At 38.7% G+C, this 16434-nt stretch overlaps 1 protein-coding gene across 1 annotated transcript in view; it reads left to right on the top strand.

Annotated features, from left to right (window-relative positions):
* Window positions 1-2079: 2079 nt before the first annotated feature.
* The window catches only part of USP14 (ubiquitin specific peptidase 14), a 28453-nt gene continuing 14098 nt past the window's right edge, over window positions 2080-16434 (top strand). Inside the window, exons 1-10 of the mRNA XM_081950977.1 lie at window positions 2080-2233; window positions 4069-4214; window positions 4510-4542; window positions 5153-5257; window positions 6594-6697; window positions 9604-9662; window positions 11470-11600; window positions 11911-11991; window positions 14536-14627; window positions 15005-15119. Of these exons, the coding sequence (XP_081807103.1) occupies window positions 2218-2233; window positions 4069-4214; window positions 4510-4542; window positions 5153-5257; window positions 6594-6697; window positions 9604-9662; window positions 11470-11600; window positions 11911-11991; window positions 14536-14627; window positions 15005-15119 (882 nt within the window). The 5' untranslated portion in view covers window positions 2080-2217. The remainder of the gene's footprint in view (window positions 2234-4068; window positions 4215-4509; window positions 4543-5152; window positions 5258-6593; window positions 6698-9603; window positions 9663-11469; window positions 11601-11910; window positions 11992-14535; window positions 14628-15004; window positions 15120-16434) is intronic.

Here is a 16434-nt window from a genome sequence, read left to right as displayed (position 1 = left end):
CTGGTTTGATCTAGTGGTTAAGTACCAGGCTAGAAACCAAGAATCTGTTGGCATGACCCAGTCATTGGCTAGTGGCTTTGATCCAGTCACACACACACTCCAACTTATCCTCACATGCTTGTTGGGAAAATAGGAGGGATATTGGGTATGCTTGATGTTTGAGTTACTTATAAAAATAATAAAGGCAGGATAAGGTTTCCTTACTGTCCCTGTAGTGTTGATCTGTGATCATATCAAATTGAGTACAATCCTCAACATACACGTACCACAGTTGGGATCAGACTTTTCATTGCTTAGTAAGGTGATAGTGAAATGAATTGTGCTTGATTTTATAACTGTTTTTGTCACAGCTAAGTGAATTATATGGTCATTAAGCAAATCCAGCTCCCCATTGGCTTTGCTAGTAAGTGACTAGGAAATCATAAATGATGAATAATGATTCCATTTCCTTGGGATGCTCCAATTGGGATAAATCCAATTTTGATCACATGATTGAGGATGCTGTAAGTCATTCCCCCCCCCCCCCCAATGCTTTTAAAGCTTCAATTGCTAAATAACAGTTGTAAATCAAGGATTATCCATACCACAGAAAATACATTCTGATCTATGGTAGTTGAGCTATTTCAACCTTGCCTATACTTGTTTGAATTAAGTGTTACCAGAGTGGTATCTTTTAATGCATTTAATTTTGCAAGCATTTTACTTCAACAAAGTTCTCATTGCAGGAGATATTCAAAAGAAATTTGCAAATCACTGGGACTATACTGTTTCATAATTAACATTTTCTAAATTAGTCTAATATAATTGCCAACGTTTATTGAGACGCCAGATAGCCAAAATGCTATTTTGCATTACAGGCTAGATTTTGTAATCTAACAAACAAAAGCACAGAAATTACTGTCATCAAATATCAGCTTTATAAAGGGATAACTCAGTATGTTGCTATTATGATTTGTTGCGTAGTTCATGCTGTGTTATGGTCACTATAAGATATAATAAAAACGTGCTTAATTGTAGTTTGTGGTAATTAGTGAAATCTGCAAATTGGATACACGGGAAAAATCACAGGGTGGATTGAAACTTCGTTTTCATGTGTTTGGTAATGCCAAGGAAGAACAATTTAATCTAAATTAATTTAGAATTGTACAAGTCTATATAAGACACTGCTCATAAACCTTATGCCACAAGGCTTGAAATTTTGGACCTGGACAACCTAGAACTACGCTGCCTATGGTCTGACCTAAACTTAGTATACAAAATGGTCCACTATGATGTCCTACCTGTCAATGACTACTTCAGCTTCAACTGCAGTATGGGCAAACAATAGACACAAACTGAAAGTAAACCGCTCCAAACTCATTGCAGAAAATATTACTTCAGCAACAGAATGGTGAATGCCTGGAATGCATTATCGGAGACTGTTGTTGCATCCTCAAACCCCCACAGCTTCAACCTTAAACTGTCTACTGTGAACCTCGCCCCATTCCTAAGAGGTCTGTAAGGGGGCGTGCATATGTGCACCAGCGTGCCTACTGTCCCTGTCCTACTGTCCCCATCTATTTGTACTCATTTCTTATGTATATACGTATACCTGCTTATACTTGTTATATCCATACTTAAAACTTTATTTGCTCATACATGCTTGACCAACCAAAATAAATAAAAATAAATAAATATAGATTAATGACAATGCAGCTTTTTTTTGAATTTACATTGTTCCCGAAGGAGTTGCACTTCAATTTTCATCACACCCCCTCAGCCCAACCAGATCGTGAATGCCCCGATAACACCGCTATCTTTACAGCGGGAGAAACACGTTTAATTTCTCCGCCCATTTCGCTATAGATTAAGCTCTTATGCTCTTGTTTCAGTGGCACCAGTAGCCGGAACCAGTCAAAAGAAAGGTTGACAGAGCCAGGGGTGGTGCTGGTGGTGGTGGTGGAGAGAAACCTCCGTCTCAAGTGCAACGCAGCCCAACAGCCTCAGGGCCTGCTTCCTTCCTAGTATAGGATCTCCAGCAGCAGAGCCGAGGAGGAGGTGGTGGTGGTGCCTTTTCCGGAGCTGCGTGCGCAGCCATCCGCGCTTGCAGCGTCATCCTGAGGGGCCGGTTTGAATAAGACCCCGAGGGAGGGAGGAGGGAGAGAGGAAGGTGTCGCGCTGCTATAGCTCCGTCTTGGCTCTTGAGCTCGCTCGTTCCCCTTGCTTAGCCCGCCAGCCATGCCGCTTTTCACAGGTGAGTCTGGCCAGCCGCCTCTCGCGAATGCGGGACTCGCTCGTCCCCGCCTTTCCGCCTCCCGAGGGCCTAGCTCAGCTTCCCCCCACTCAGGCCTCCGAAGCTGGAGGGTCTTCGCGCTCTCCTGCCCTTCGCTGAGGCAGGGACTGGCGGCGGTGGGTGGGAGGGAACGAGTCCGCCCGACCGGATCCCTCTTCTCTTGAGTTCTTACGGCCCCGGAGCAGGACTTTGCCGAAGGAAGGCCGGGGTAGACGGGAGGCTTTCGTGCCTCCTTGTCAAGGAAGGGTTGCCTTGATGGGGAAAGGTGGGAAACATCGACGGGGAAGGAAAGGGCGAGGAGAAAACAAGGCTGCCCGAGGCGTGGTTGGTGGTGTGTGTGATATCTGCAATCTCAACCATCGCCCCGGCCTGCGTTTTCCTGGGTGATTTTGAAGAGGAGTAGCACTCGGTCATATTACAGCCCGGGTTTTCTTTGGAGAAAACCTGCAAAACTTGAACAGAGTAATTATTTTTTTCACGCTTACAGTCATGAATGCATTTGAAGATGAACAAGGGTTCATATATTTCACAAAATAGGGAATTTGAGCTAATGTAAGTTATATCGCAGTGAAAAAACTTAAGTGCTTCTGTCATTCAACTGTCTCAGGGACTTGTGGTTCTCGTGTAATAATATATTTGTGCTTTGGTCATTGAGACCTAATGCATTTGTTGTTCCCAAACTACAGGTAGTCCTCAACTTATAACCATTTGTTAAGTGACCATTTGAAGTTACAGAGGCATTGAAAAAAGTGACTTATGACCATTATTCACACTTAGCACCATTGCAGCTTCCCCATGGTCATGTGATCAAAATTCAGATGCTTAGTAGCTGATTCATATTTATGATGATTGCAGTGTCCCAGGTTCATGTGATCACCTGTTGAGACCTTTTGACAAAAATGAAGGCTGAAGCCAGATTCACATAACAAACATATTACTCACTTTTAACAACTCTAGAGATTCACTTAATAACTGTGGCACGAAAGGTCATAAAATGGAGTAAACTCACTTAACAGCTGTCTTGTTTAGCAAAACATTCTGGGCTCAATTGTGGTTGTAAGTTGAAGACTACCTGTACTTGTAGATTCCAATCCACTAACTTTTGTTTTACCAAGTAGTATGTTACCAGGCATAATAAGCAACATAGTCTCCCAGACAAGGAAGAATGTAAAGTGAGGGAAGGCTTGTTTAGAGAATTAATACTGTGTATACCCTGCAATGAATTCTACTACCTATAGGAAAGGCAAGCAAGCAGTCATATTTCAAAGCAGTTAAAAAAAAAAGGTCCTGGAACAGAATAGAGCCTTTACATAAAGTATTGATTTCTCACAAAACTCTCGCATGAGAAGCATAAAAGAAAGAAAAGGGGAATTGTATTCACTCCATGTTATTTTAATTCCTACAATGTAGGAATAGCATATGATGCATGCTTCCTTAGAAATTGGTCTTATCAGTTTTAACAATATGTTGTATGAATGTAAACTTGGTATTTCAGTAAAGACTCCTCTTGTTGTTGCAAGTTGCAGAATATTCATGTGTGTTGATAATGCAGACAGTCAGGAGTAGCCAAAACTGAGGTATAATTTTTAGGAAAGGCATTCTTAGTATACGTTTGTATGACTTTATTGTTTATAAGTAATCATAGCTTATATACATTGCCAAGCCGAGCCTAGGGTTACATCCCTAACATTTTGTATGTCTAATCATTGCTGCCAAATCAGGAGTTATGTATAACATGTCTAATTTTTAGTATTAATTTTATTAGCGGTGTTGTACCTCAAATCCTTGTTTTTCAGTTAATGTAAAATGGGGCAAAGAAAAATTCGATGGAGTAGAGCTGAATACAGATGAACCTCCAATGGTATTCAAAGCACAGCTTTTTGCTTTGACTGGAGTTCAGCCTGACAGACAGAAAGTGATGGTGAAAGGTGGAACTTTAAAGGTAGAGTTGGATAATATTTTATCACATACTTGTTATTGTATTTTTTACACATTTAATGTATTGTGGCAACAATGAACATATCAGCATAAATTTATATTCTTATATAATTTATGAATTAAATATAATATCAAATTATTTTTGTACATTTTCTGAGGAATTTTTGGCCCTTGCTATGAGATCTACAGTAACTACCTTTGGTGATTTCTTCTTTAGCTGTTGGTGTGTTTGTTGAATCTGTTGAGTCATCTTACTATTATTGAGAAAAGTTTACATTTATTTTCTTTCTTTCAAATAGGATGATGATTGGGGTAATATCAAAATAAAAAGTGTAAGTATTACATGATTGCATTAGATATATGGTTTGGATGTTTTCTATGTATAACAGCTTCACAGAGCAGGGTTTTACCTCTTCTCTATGGCCTCAATTGAGAATGATTCAAAGTATGATGTGATTGGGAATGGGGAACAGTAGAAGGAGGATTCAGTTGGCAGATAGTGTCTTACTTTTTAAATTCTAAGTACAGTTATAAAGAGTTAAATACTGCTTTTAGTACTGTGATATATTTACATATATTTAAGACAATCAAAATTAAAAGTGAGAACCCAAATGTGATTGCTGATATTATTTGATTTTTGTAGTAGGGGAACTACTAGAAAAAAGAGGAGTAACTTTTCAGCAAGTTAAGGGTATGCTAAATACTTTGGTTCCTTAAGGAACAGAAGGGCATACATTAATACTTTGTACTGTTTTTCCAAAGGTAATAAAATAATCATAATTTAAATTTATATGTGCCACAATACTCTTTAACATTAAAAAAAAAAGAATCAAAACTGCTTTTGAGCTTTATTTTAAAACTAACTTCTTAAAGGCTAATGTATGTGATTATATTTAATATTTTAGAGCATCTGCTGATAAAGTTATTGCACCTTTTCAATAGGGGATGACCTTATTAATGATGGGCTCTGCTGACGCACTTCCTGAAGAACCAGTAGCCCGGCCTGTCTTTGTTGAAGATATGACAGAAGAACAGTTAGCCTCAGCAGTAAGCCTATCTTCTTATTATATTCACAGTTCTGAATGCGGAGAAATGCATGACCACAAATTTAATGAGAAGTAATATATTATACATAATAAAGATCCACTTTGGGGTATCCATGTGGACAACACTGGGCCCATTTCAACCGTACCGGTTGGAACGGGATCCGGAACCCACCACTGCTACTCAGTGAGCAGATAGCAGCTGCAGCTACAGCTAGAAATTCCTTCCCAATCTCCAGTTGATGTGCTAGTTGTACATTTTCCTGGGTAAGCCCTACAGCCTCTTAATCCTGGTTACTTCACAGCTTATTGCTGCACCACTCTCCCGCAATGAGGTTAGTCATGATCATGCCTCTGTATATCCATCTAACTCCCCTGCTTTGTGAGCTTCATTAGTTGCCAGTTTCCTTTCAAGTGCGATTGAAGGTGTCAGTCATTTCTTATAAAGCCTACATAGCATTGAGCCTGGTTATTTGTGGGATCAGTTATCTTCCATAGCAGGGATGTCAAACTGGTGGCCCGTGGGCTGGATGCGTTACATGCAGGCCATGTCTACCCCAGTTCTGCAAAGGCGAAAAATGTCACAATATGTCATGTGATGTCACATAGCGTGATCGAGTTTGACACCTGTGTTCCATAGTATCTGCCTGGTTGATTCTATCCAATTAGGTTCGCACATTCTTTGTTTAAACGTGCTATTTGTTAGGATTTCTTTATGCGCCATTGGGGTTGGCTCTCACTCTTGGCGTTTAGCAGGACCAAGCTTTTTGGCTAGGGTAGTTAAAGCCTTCTGAGTTATATATGTATTTTTCATTGTTTTGCTAACTTTTTGCTCTATTTTTATTGTTTTTATTGTTACGTGGTTTTATTTTTTATTTTGTCATTTTGTGAACTGCCCAGTCACTGGGAGGGATACACAGACACACATCCATATTGTCCAGTAATTCTAATACTCTGTTTTGAAATATAACAATTTAAAATTGCTAAACAGAAGAATAGCTAGCTAACCAAACATTTAAAATTCTGGAACAATAAAGTATTATTTATCTTTTTCAAAAGAGGATTAATATAGGTGGACAGTGAATAGGCAGTTAATTCTGGAAAACATAATCTTTCCGATATTTCTGGATAGTCTGTTGGAGTCAGCTGGCACCCAAATAAGTAAAATAACAGTGCAAATGAGATACAGCTAAGGACAGATATCATTGTACAAATGCAGCATTTTTGGAATTGGTACAAATACGTATCTTGTTCAATAAAGAGATGTCATGCTCAAAAAAAACCATTTCTAAAAATGCAATATTTAATATAAAACAAACATTTTAATCTTTCTATGACAGATGGAATTACCGTGTGGCTTAACAAATCTTGGGAATACTTGTTATATGAATGCTACAGTTCAGTGTATTCGCTCTGTGCCAGAATTGAAAGAAGCTCTCAAGAGGTAGGTATCATAACTACAAATAAAATGCTCTTAATTTTATTCATTTTTTAAATATGAAATAGTATGAATAGTAGCTAGTAGTATTTTGTATAGGAAAGGGAAGCTAGAATAAGTTTAAGTAGTAAACTTCATTTTAAATTTTAGATTTCCAATGAAAAACTGAAATATATAATTCAAATTTTGTGGTAGAACTATAATAGGAATCCAGTGTGTGTTGAAATCTATTCTGCAATTGGAATTGAGAGTTCATATTTGTAGCTCATATTTTAAACGTACTATTACTGCAGACTCTAGTATACTGGAAAATGAAGATACTAAAATATTAGCAAAATTAATCTGGCATATCCTTAAAATATTTTTTTTCAAGCTTAATGTTACTTTTTCTGTTAACACTCTACATTCTATAAGAAGTCAAATAATATTAACTATTTGTTCTTGTTTATTAAGTTTATATGCCGCCCATCTCATTCTACAAAGCGTCTCTAGGCACGACTCTGGTTAACAATGGCAGCATCTTTGAAATATAGGACTATCAAGGATTATGAATGTAAAGGGCAGATTTTAGAGGTGATCTCACTTGAAAGCATTTTAAATGGATGATGTGTTTGGTTAAGCAACCTTTTATGGAATAAATTATCCTTGAGGTTTGTGATTTGTATCCAAAAATGCTTCTAAAGAAGCAGAGCATGTTTTTGCTCACACAGTTGGCCTTTCCAGTTCCTACCTTTTCTCTCCTTACATAGCTTCCCCAGACACATTTAGATTGTTTCAGAGGATTCCCTGATTTTTAGGGGAAGTTTTTTAAGAGCTAAAGTGGGCTGCAATGGAAAGGGGGGAAAAGGAATCCCTCTTTTTTGAATGTAAATGTAAGCTTCTGGTTCTTTTATTTCATGTATATTTATAAATTATTCCAAAATATTTTTATGTTTATTTGTATCCCACCTTTATTATTTTTATAAGTAAATCAAGATGTTGATCATATCCAGCACACCTTCCTCTTCCTATTTTGTCCACAATAGCCCTGTGAGATCAGTTGAGAGAGACTGACCCAAGGTCACCCAGCCAGCTTTACTGGCTATGGAGGGACTAGAACTCACAGACCTCTGCTTTCTAGCCTAGTACCTTAATTACTAGACCAAACTGGCTCTTAACATAATATATATAATAAAATATACATAATAGAAGCAGTTGAATATGTCAACCAACAGTAAAAATGATTTAAAGCTAAATTTTACGAAACTATCATTAAAATTAAGAGTTGTATTATCTGGAGAGGTTACTGGCTATTTGGCTGCTAGAGATACTAGAGAAGGCAGTGGAATAAGATATAGGATTGGGAAAATGGGTAAGGAATTTTCCCCTTATTTCAAAATAGTAGAACCTTTTCTTTAAAATACTACGGTAGTATTGGGACAATCTAATTAAATAGCTGATCAGAATTATATAGAAACACACTTCTTCAAAATCAAATGGTTAAATATGGAATGCCTACAAGATGTAAAGATAGTATCATTTAGATATATTTAATTAAAAATTATATTTGATTATAAAGGCAGTCTGTAGCTAGTGCAGATGGCCATACAGTATTTCCTTTAGTAAAGAATACAGAAGGTTTATTTCAGTTGCTGGGAATATGAGTGAGATATCGCAATTACAGCCATCTCCACCTAATTAGCAATAGCACTTAGACTTATATACTGCTTCACAGTGCTGTAAAAGCCCTCTCTAAGCGGTTTACAGAGTCAGCATATTGCCCCCAACAATTTGGGTCTTCATTTTACCCACCTCGGAAGGATGGAAAGCTGAGGCAACCTTGAGCCTGTTGAGATTTGAATTGCCAAATTACAGGCAGCCATCAGTCAGTAGACATTCCCTACAGAACTGCATTCTAACCACTGCCCCACGGTGGCTCATGAGTTTCTATGACATATTGTTGGCTACTGTAGGAATAGGATAGAATAGAATTGTAGGCTGAGGTGGTTTTGGTCTGATCCATACAATTAGCTTGATGTGTTTATTTGATGTGTACAACATAGTGAGAAGCACGCAAGACCTATTAGGTGCAACCAGATTTCAGCTCACATATTCCTTCTTTTAGAGGTAGTCCTTGACTTATGACCACAATTTAGTCCAACACTTTGAGACAGTTGTTAAGTGAGTTTTGCCCCATTTTACGACCTTTCTTGCCACAGTTGCTAAGTGAATCACTGCAGTTGTTCAGTTAGTAACATGGTTGTGAAGTGAATCTGGCTTCCCTATTGACTGCTTGTCAGAAGATCACAATGATCACATGACCCTGAGATACTGCAACGGTCGTAAGTACGAACCAGTTGTCAAGTGTCCAAATTTTGTTCATATGACCTTGGGGATGGTGTAACGGTCATGTTTGAAAAATGGTCGTAACTCACCTTTTTCAGTGACGTAACTTTGAACAGTCACTAAATAAAAAGTTGTAAATGGAGGACTCTGTGTACTTTGTGGTAATAAATGAATGGTTGAACTATTAAAAGAACCCTTACATGAAGGCATGATTTACAGTTGATGCAAAAAATTAGGCATACCTGGTCAATTGTATCTTTCAGTGAAACCTTAAAACAACTAAAACTAATATAATCTCTACCTGTTTCAAAGTTAATATATCTCCCTCCAAATTTGAATGTGTGCTTTCTATTTATGTGGAGCTACAGTGCACATTCAGTTATGATGGTAACCAGCCTAACTAAGGCTTCCAAACTGTAAGAAATCAAATTCTTCTTGGTTTTTGTAGTCACAACCTAACAACGTTCTTGGTTGTGATCAAAATCTCACAGATGAATCTCAGTTTCCAGATGAAAGCCGTTTTAACTTTATTTCTATATTGTGTTGAATCTAAGGCCAAACTAACTATAAGTTTTAAACATTTTTAGGTATGCTGGTGCCTTAAGAGCTTCAGGGGAAATGGCTTCTGCTCAGTATATTACTGCAGGTTTGTATTTCTAGAGCAAAGCAGAGTTTTCTGATATTTAGCAACCTCAGATAAAATGGCCAGTATATTGCTCAGAAGATACTTTGTGTTTTTTTCCTAGCACAATTTAAAGTATTTGATAGATTTTGAGTTTTAGTTACCACCTTTTGAATTGTAGCCAAATATTGATCACTGTTAAAAAAAAATTCCTTTTGAAATTTGCAGCTTTTTAAAATCCAGAAATACTTGGAACACTGGAAAATGAGTGCTGCTTGTTTACTTTATTGCCCTTGACCAGGATATTATGATTTATGCCATTTCATTTAAGAAAAAAACAAATCAGGAACAGTCAACTATTGAATATGCTGTTATCAGATTTTGGGACGGTATGTTCATTGGCTACTCTGTAGAATTGCTTATGTTTCTCCTTATTAGGCACTGCTCTAGCTAAATCTCGTGAATGGATGCAAAATATTTGATTAGTTGGTTTGTTAGGTTAATCTTGCCCAATCTGTTTGTTCGTTCTTTCAGTGTAATGTTAACAAAAATGTGCAGGGAAACATTGTTTTATCTTTCAAGTTGTTGAAATCTTACTACATTACTAAGCAACATTCAGCACAAGTCAGTTGCATGTACAGAACTTATTATTAGATGATGGGCTGAATGTAATTGCTAACAGGAATGTATATACATTTGTTTTATATATATCATGTTGTGGCCTTATGCTAATTTGGATAAGAACTAAGTCAGATGTATGATTATAATTAACTTTATTAGTTTTACAGTACATGTAGTCCTCGACTTACGACTGGTCACTGAGTAACTGGTTGAAGTTACAGCAAACCTTGAAAACAGACTTACGTCCTGAATTCAAAATTCTGACGTGTCTTGCCCACCCACCCCTGGAAATTATGTGACCATATTTTGACCACTTGGTAATCTAGCAATGTGTTTGCTTTATAACTGCTGTATTCACTTGACCACTGCAAAAAAGATTGTCAAATTGGGCAAGGTCATGTGATGACCTGCTTTATAACCATCACAACATGACCACAATTGCAGGCTCAATTATCGTCGTAAAGTGACGACTGTTTGTACATGGTTAGTAGCCTATTAATTGCATTTTGTTCTACTAGAGTCCCACTTTGAAAGTAGATTGATATGACTCACTTTTGTAATGTAGAGTTGAAGCTGCACCTATTATATGCTGTCGTGGCTTAGTCTTAAATGACTTACCTGAAGTAAATGTCTAAGATAAGCAGCAACTGTTCAAATTTGTAATGATACTGAATAGGAAGGATTTATAATGATCCTTGGAGTTCTGGTCATTGCAACATTCCTGCTGTCATATGATCATGATTTCTGATGTCCCCTGCCGGCTTTCCATGAGGAAAGTCATTGGGAAAGCCAGCAGGTATTTGAAAGTTGCAATCACTGGAGGTCCGTTGGTAGTGGTTTAATGGTCCTCACTTAACAGCAACAACCAGGACTGCTGCAATTAACATTGCTAAGAAACATGGTCATGTGACATACTTTTATGACTGCATTGTTTAACAACAGCAGTTTCTGTCCCAATAGCTGCACTAACCTGTATAAAATTTCTCCATGCAACAATATGGATGGTTTCACTTGCATGATATAATCAATTGTACAGTATTTTTTAAATAGACTGATAGTGCATTTATATATTTAAATATCCTTTTGCTACAAAATAATAATTGTATTATGCATTAGATAAAGAGTTTGCATTTGAGGAATATGCTGCATTTATTTTACGACCTTGCACTTCTATGAAATTTATTGGTTTTTGTTTTATTTTATTTTTAAGCTTTAAGAGATTTATTTGATTCTATGGACAAAACTTCCTCCAGTATCCCTCCCATCATTCTTCTCCAGTTTTTACACATGGCCTTTCCTCAGTTTGCAGAGAAAGGAGATCAAGGCCAATATCTTCAACAGGTAGATACTTTGTAATTTCTCTTTTGCAGGCTGCATATTTTATGTAAAAGCGTATCTGTTGTTTTACCATTTCTATAAAGGTAATTAATAGCTATATTTTTATTATTCTTTAGCAGCTTCTAGTCTTAGCTGCTGAAGAAAACATTTTAGAATAAACAAAGTTAAAAAGTGTGTCTCTTATGTTGTTTGTATGCACTTGTGTGCACTCATATGTGTTTGTGTTTTTATATGATGTGCTTATGATACATGCTCAACATATATTTGTCCTAGATTCCCGTGATCTAGTTTTATTTTTTATCTTATTCCGTAGGATGCCAATGAATGCTGGGTAGAGATGATGCGAGTACTGCAGCAAAAGTTAGAGGGTATCGAAGGTGATGCCGTAATGGAAGTAAGTCTTTACTGGAAATAACTGAGACTAACTCTGGGCTTCAGCTGAGTTTTATAGTCAATAATGTTAGCAATATTTAACAACAATAAAAGTTTGATTTGATTGCAAGTAAGATGTTGAAAGTGTCTAAATCAGGAGTTAATCTTTTATTTCATAGACCTTTTTCAGAATCTGTGAAACCTGTGGATCTCTTCTCTGAAAAAATATATTTAAATTCATAAAAGAAAATCCCATCCAGTCTCAACAACCCTCGACTTAAGGTTTATTTGGATTTATATGCCGCCCTTCTCCAAAGGACTCAGGGCGGCGTACAACATTAAAAACACACATCACAAAAGTTAAAAAAAAGATTAAACCCAATTCCAAAAAGACCAAACCGATTTTTTTTTTAAAACAGAAACAGTACATTTAAAATAAATTAACATTAACATTAACAGGCCAGGCCGGCTTGCTGGAAAAGCCAACTTTTTAGGGCGCGTCGGAAGGACCGGAGGCCAGGGATTATGCGGAGTTCCGGGGGCAGCTCATTCCAGAGGGAAGGCGCTCCCACAGAGAAGCTCTCCCCCTGGGGGTCACCAGCCGACACTGCTTGGCCGACGGCACCCTGAGGAGGCCAACTCTGTGGGATCGTACTGGACGGTGGGAGGCTACTGGTGGCAGTAGGTGGTCTCGCAGGTACCCTGGGCCTAAGCCATGGAGCGCTTTAAAGGTCATAATTAATACCTTGAATCGCACCCGGAAAACAACCGGCAACCAGTGCAGGCCGCCTAAAAGGGGTGTGACATGGGAGCACCTAGTTACCCCCATGACAACCCGCACGGCCGCATTCTGGACCAGCTGAAGCCTCCGGGTGCTCTTCAAGGGCAGCCCCATGTAGAGAGCATTGCAGTAGTCCAGGCGAGAAAGGATGAGGGCATGAGTGACTGTGCACAGAGCATCCTGATCCAAGAAGGGGCGCAACTGGCGTACCAGGCGAACCTGGTAAAAGGCCCCCCTGGTCACGGCCGTCAGGTGTTCTTCTAAACTAAGCCCCGTATCCAGGAGGACTCCCAGATTGCGAGCCTTCTCTGAGGGAGATAAAATTTCTCCCCCTATCATCAAAGATGGAACAAGATGTACAAATCGGGATGCCAGGAACCACAGCCACTCAGTCTTGGAGGGATTGAGCTTGAGTCTGTTCCTCCCCATCCAGATCCGCACAGCCTCCAGGCATCGGGACATCACGTCGAGGGCATCGTTTGGGTGGTTTGGGGTAGAGATGAAAAGTTGGGTATCATCAGCATATTGATGATACCGTACCCCAAAACCACGGATGATCTCGCCCAGCGGTTTCATGTATATGTTGAACAGGAGGGGTGAGAGAACCGACCCCTGGGGCACCCCACAAGTGACGCTCCTAGGGGTCGATCTCTGTCCTCCTGTCAACACAAACTGCGACCGATCCGACAGGTAGGAGGAGAACCACCGTAAAATGGTGCCCCCCACTACCAACCCCCCGAGTCGTCGCAGTAGGATACCATGGTCGATGGTATCGAAAGCTGCCGAGAGGTCTAATAGACTTAACAACCACAACAACTTATTAGGGTCAATAGTTAATATGCAGTGAGTTGAAATAGATATAGATAATATCAGACTATTCTGGGTATGGGAAAACAAGATTGTGAAAAATTCCAAAGGGATCGCTTTAAATTGGGTTAATAGTTAGCCAGATGAGAATCTGGTTCAGTATAAATAAAAAATTCAATACGAGCCAAAATATGTTCCATACACTAAAAGATTTGAATGTTTGGGACTTTTTTGCTTAGAAAAAAGATGAGTAAGGAGGTGAGCAAGATATGTGAAAAGAATGGATAAGGAAAAGTTTTTCTTCTCAAAATGCTAGGACTGTGAGTCATCCATGTGGCAAAAAGATTAAGAACAGCATTTAATTAATCTGCAGAATTGATTAACATGAAGCAGACATGATTGCTTGCTTAAAGGGAAATGGAAAAACTCACAAGAGGACAGGTCGGTCAAAAAGAATTAGTTTTAAGATTCAGTATTAGATCCAGGTTAGCACTTGTATGCTTATCGATACCAGCTGCACGGAAACAAGAGGGGAAGACATATGGTCATCTCCAGTTTGTTAGAACTGAAACCTGGTTGGCCATTGTGAAAAACAAAATGACAGATTAGTTGAGCCGTGGCCTGCTCTAACAAGCGGATCTTTCATTAGGTTCTAACAAGTTGCTGATGGATGCTGCATAGGTGCTCTGAAGGAACTTTGTAAATCCAAAATACTGGTTTTATATTGTGAAAGCTATCAATTTGATAGCTTGCAATATCTACCCAAGACTTTTTCTTACCAGTTTTGGATTTAGAATGCTTGACATAGAATCGAACAAGATCTATGCTTCCCAGGTTTTGTTCAAAGTAACCATTCATCTTTTTTCTCTTTGGCCACCTTTAGGTCTATCTCTTGTTTTAAAAGTACAACCGTCAGCTTTGTAAGAGTAAATTATAAGCAGTTTGTATTGTTGCTTACATATTTGTTTGCTTTTACAGACTGACTCTTCAGTTTCAGAAACGGCAGCAACGGCACCTCCTAAAAAGAAAAGCTTAATTGACCAGTTTTTCAGTATTGAGTTTGAAACTATGTATCCTAAACATTCTGGAATAACAAAGCATGCTCATGATAATGCAATTAGTATGTGCAGGATTTATTTTATATATTTTACTTACTAAAGAGATAATCCTCACTACGAGTGTATTTTGTAATTGGTAGCTAAGTGCTTTTATAAATTATATTTAAAATTGTTTTTTAAAAAAGGTTTATGCCAGTCTATAAAAAAAATCAATAGTTATCTAAAGAACTGGTTATTGTCATTAAGTAGTAGGTGTTGAGGTAAGAACTGTTGTTTTGTTGCAGCAATTTAAGCTTTCTGAAAGCAAGATAACTTTTTGCAAATCATTAAATTAAATGCTTAGTGGTAGTTCAGTACTTTTCATATTTGCTCCTTAATATTTTGTGAAGCATGAAATGCACAGAAGCAGAAGAGGAGGAAGTCACAAAAGGAAGAGAGAATCAACTCCAGCTTAGTTGTTTTATCAATCAGGAAGTTAAATATCTTTTCACGGGTCTTAAATTGGTGAGTTACTGTGGCATCTTTATTCAAGCAGCTTTTGCATCATTGTATTTAAGGGAGTTTACAGTGGGGCAAAAAAGTATTTAGTCAGCGACCAATTGTGCAAGTTCTCCCACTTAAAAAGATGAGAGAGGCCTGTAATTGGCATCATAGGTAGACCTCAACCATGAGAGACAAAATGTAAAAAAACCCCCAAACTATCACATTGGCTGATTTGGAAATAATTTATTTGTAAATTATGGTGGAAAATAAGTATTTGGTCAATATAAAAAGTTCATCTCAATATTTCGTTATATATCCTTTGTTGGCAATGACAGAGGTCAAACGTTTTCTGTAAGTCTTCACAAGGTTGGCACACACTGTTGCTGGTATGTTGGCCCATTCCTCCATGCAGATCTCCTCTAGAGCAGTGATGTTTTGGGGCTGTCGCTGGGCAACACGGACTTTCAACTCCCTCCAAAGGTTTTCTATGGGGTTGAGATCTGGAGACTGGCTAGGCCACTCCAGGACCTTGAAATGCTTCTTACGAAGCCACTCCTTCGTTGCCCGGGCGGTATGTTTGGAATCATTGTCATGTAGAAAGACCCAGCCACGTTTCATCTTCAATGCCCTTGCTGATGGAAGGAGGTTTGCACTCAAAATCTCATGATACATGGCCCCATTCATTCTGTCCTGTACACGGATCAGTCGTCCTGGTCCCTTTGCAGAGAAACAGCCCCAAAGCATGATGTTGCCACTCCCATGCTTCACAGTAGGTATGGTGTTCTTTGGATGCAACTCAGCATTCTCTCTCCTCCAAACACGACGAGTTGTGTTTCTACCAAACAGTTCTATTTTAGTTTCATCTGATCATATGACATTCTCCCAATCCTCTTCTGGATCATCCAAATGCTCTCTAGCAAACTTCAGATGGGCCTGGACATAGACTGGCTTAAGCAGGGGGACACGTCTGGCACTGCAGGATCTGAGTCCCTGGCGGCGTAGTGTGTTACTGATGGTAGCCTTTGTTACATTGGTCCCAGCTCTCTGCAGGTCATTCACTAGGTCCCCCCGTGTGATCCTGGGATTTTTGCTCACCGTTCTTGGGATCATTTTGACCCCACAGGGTGAGATCTTGCGTGGAGCCCCAGATCGAGGCAGATTATCAGTGGTCTTGTATGTCTTCCATTTTCTAATTATTGCTCCCACAGTTGATTTGTTCACACCAAGCTGCTTGCCTATTGCAGATTCAGTCTTCCCAGCCTGGTGCAGGTCTACAATTTTGTTTCTGGTGTCCTTTGACAGCTCTTTGGTCTTCACCATAGTGGAGTTTGGAGTG

The sequence above is a fragment of the Natrix helvetica genome, assembly GCF_964273705.1.
Source record: "Natrix helvetica genome assembly, chromosome: 4".
NCBI classification, from domain to species: domain Eukaryota; kingdom Metazoa; phylum Chordata; class Lepidosauria; order Squamata; family Natricidae; genus Natrix; species Natrix helvetica.
This window is presented reverse-complemented; position numbering and strand designations above follow the sequence as displayed.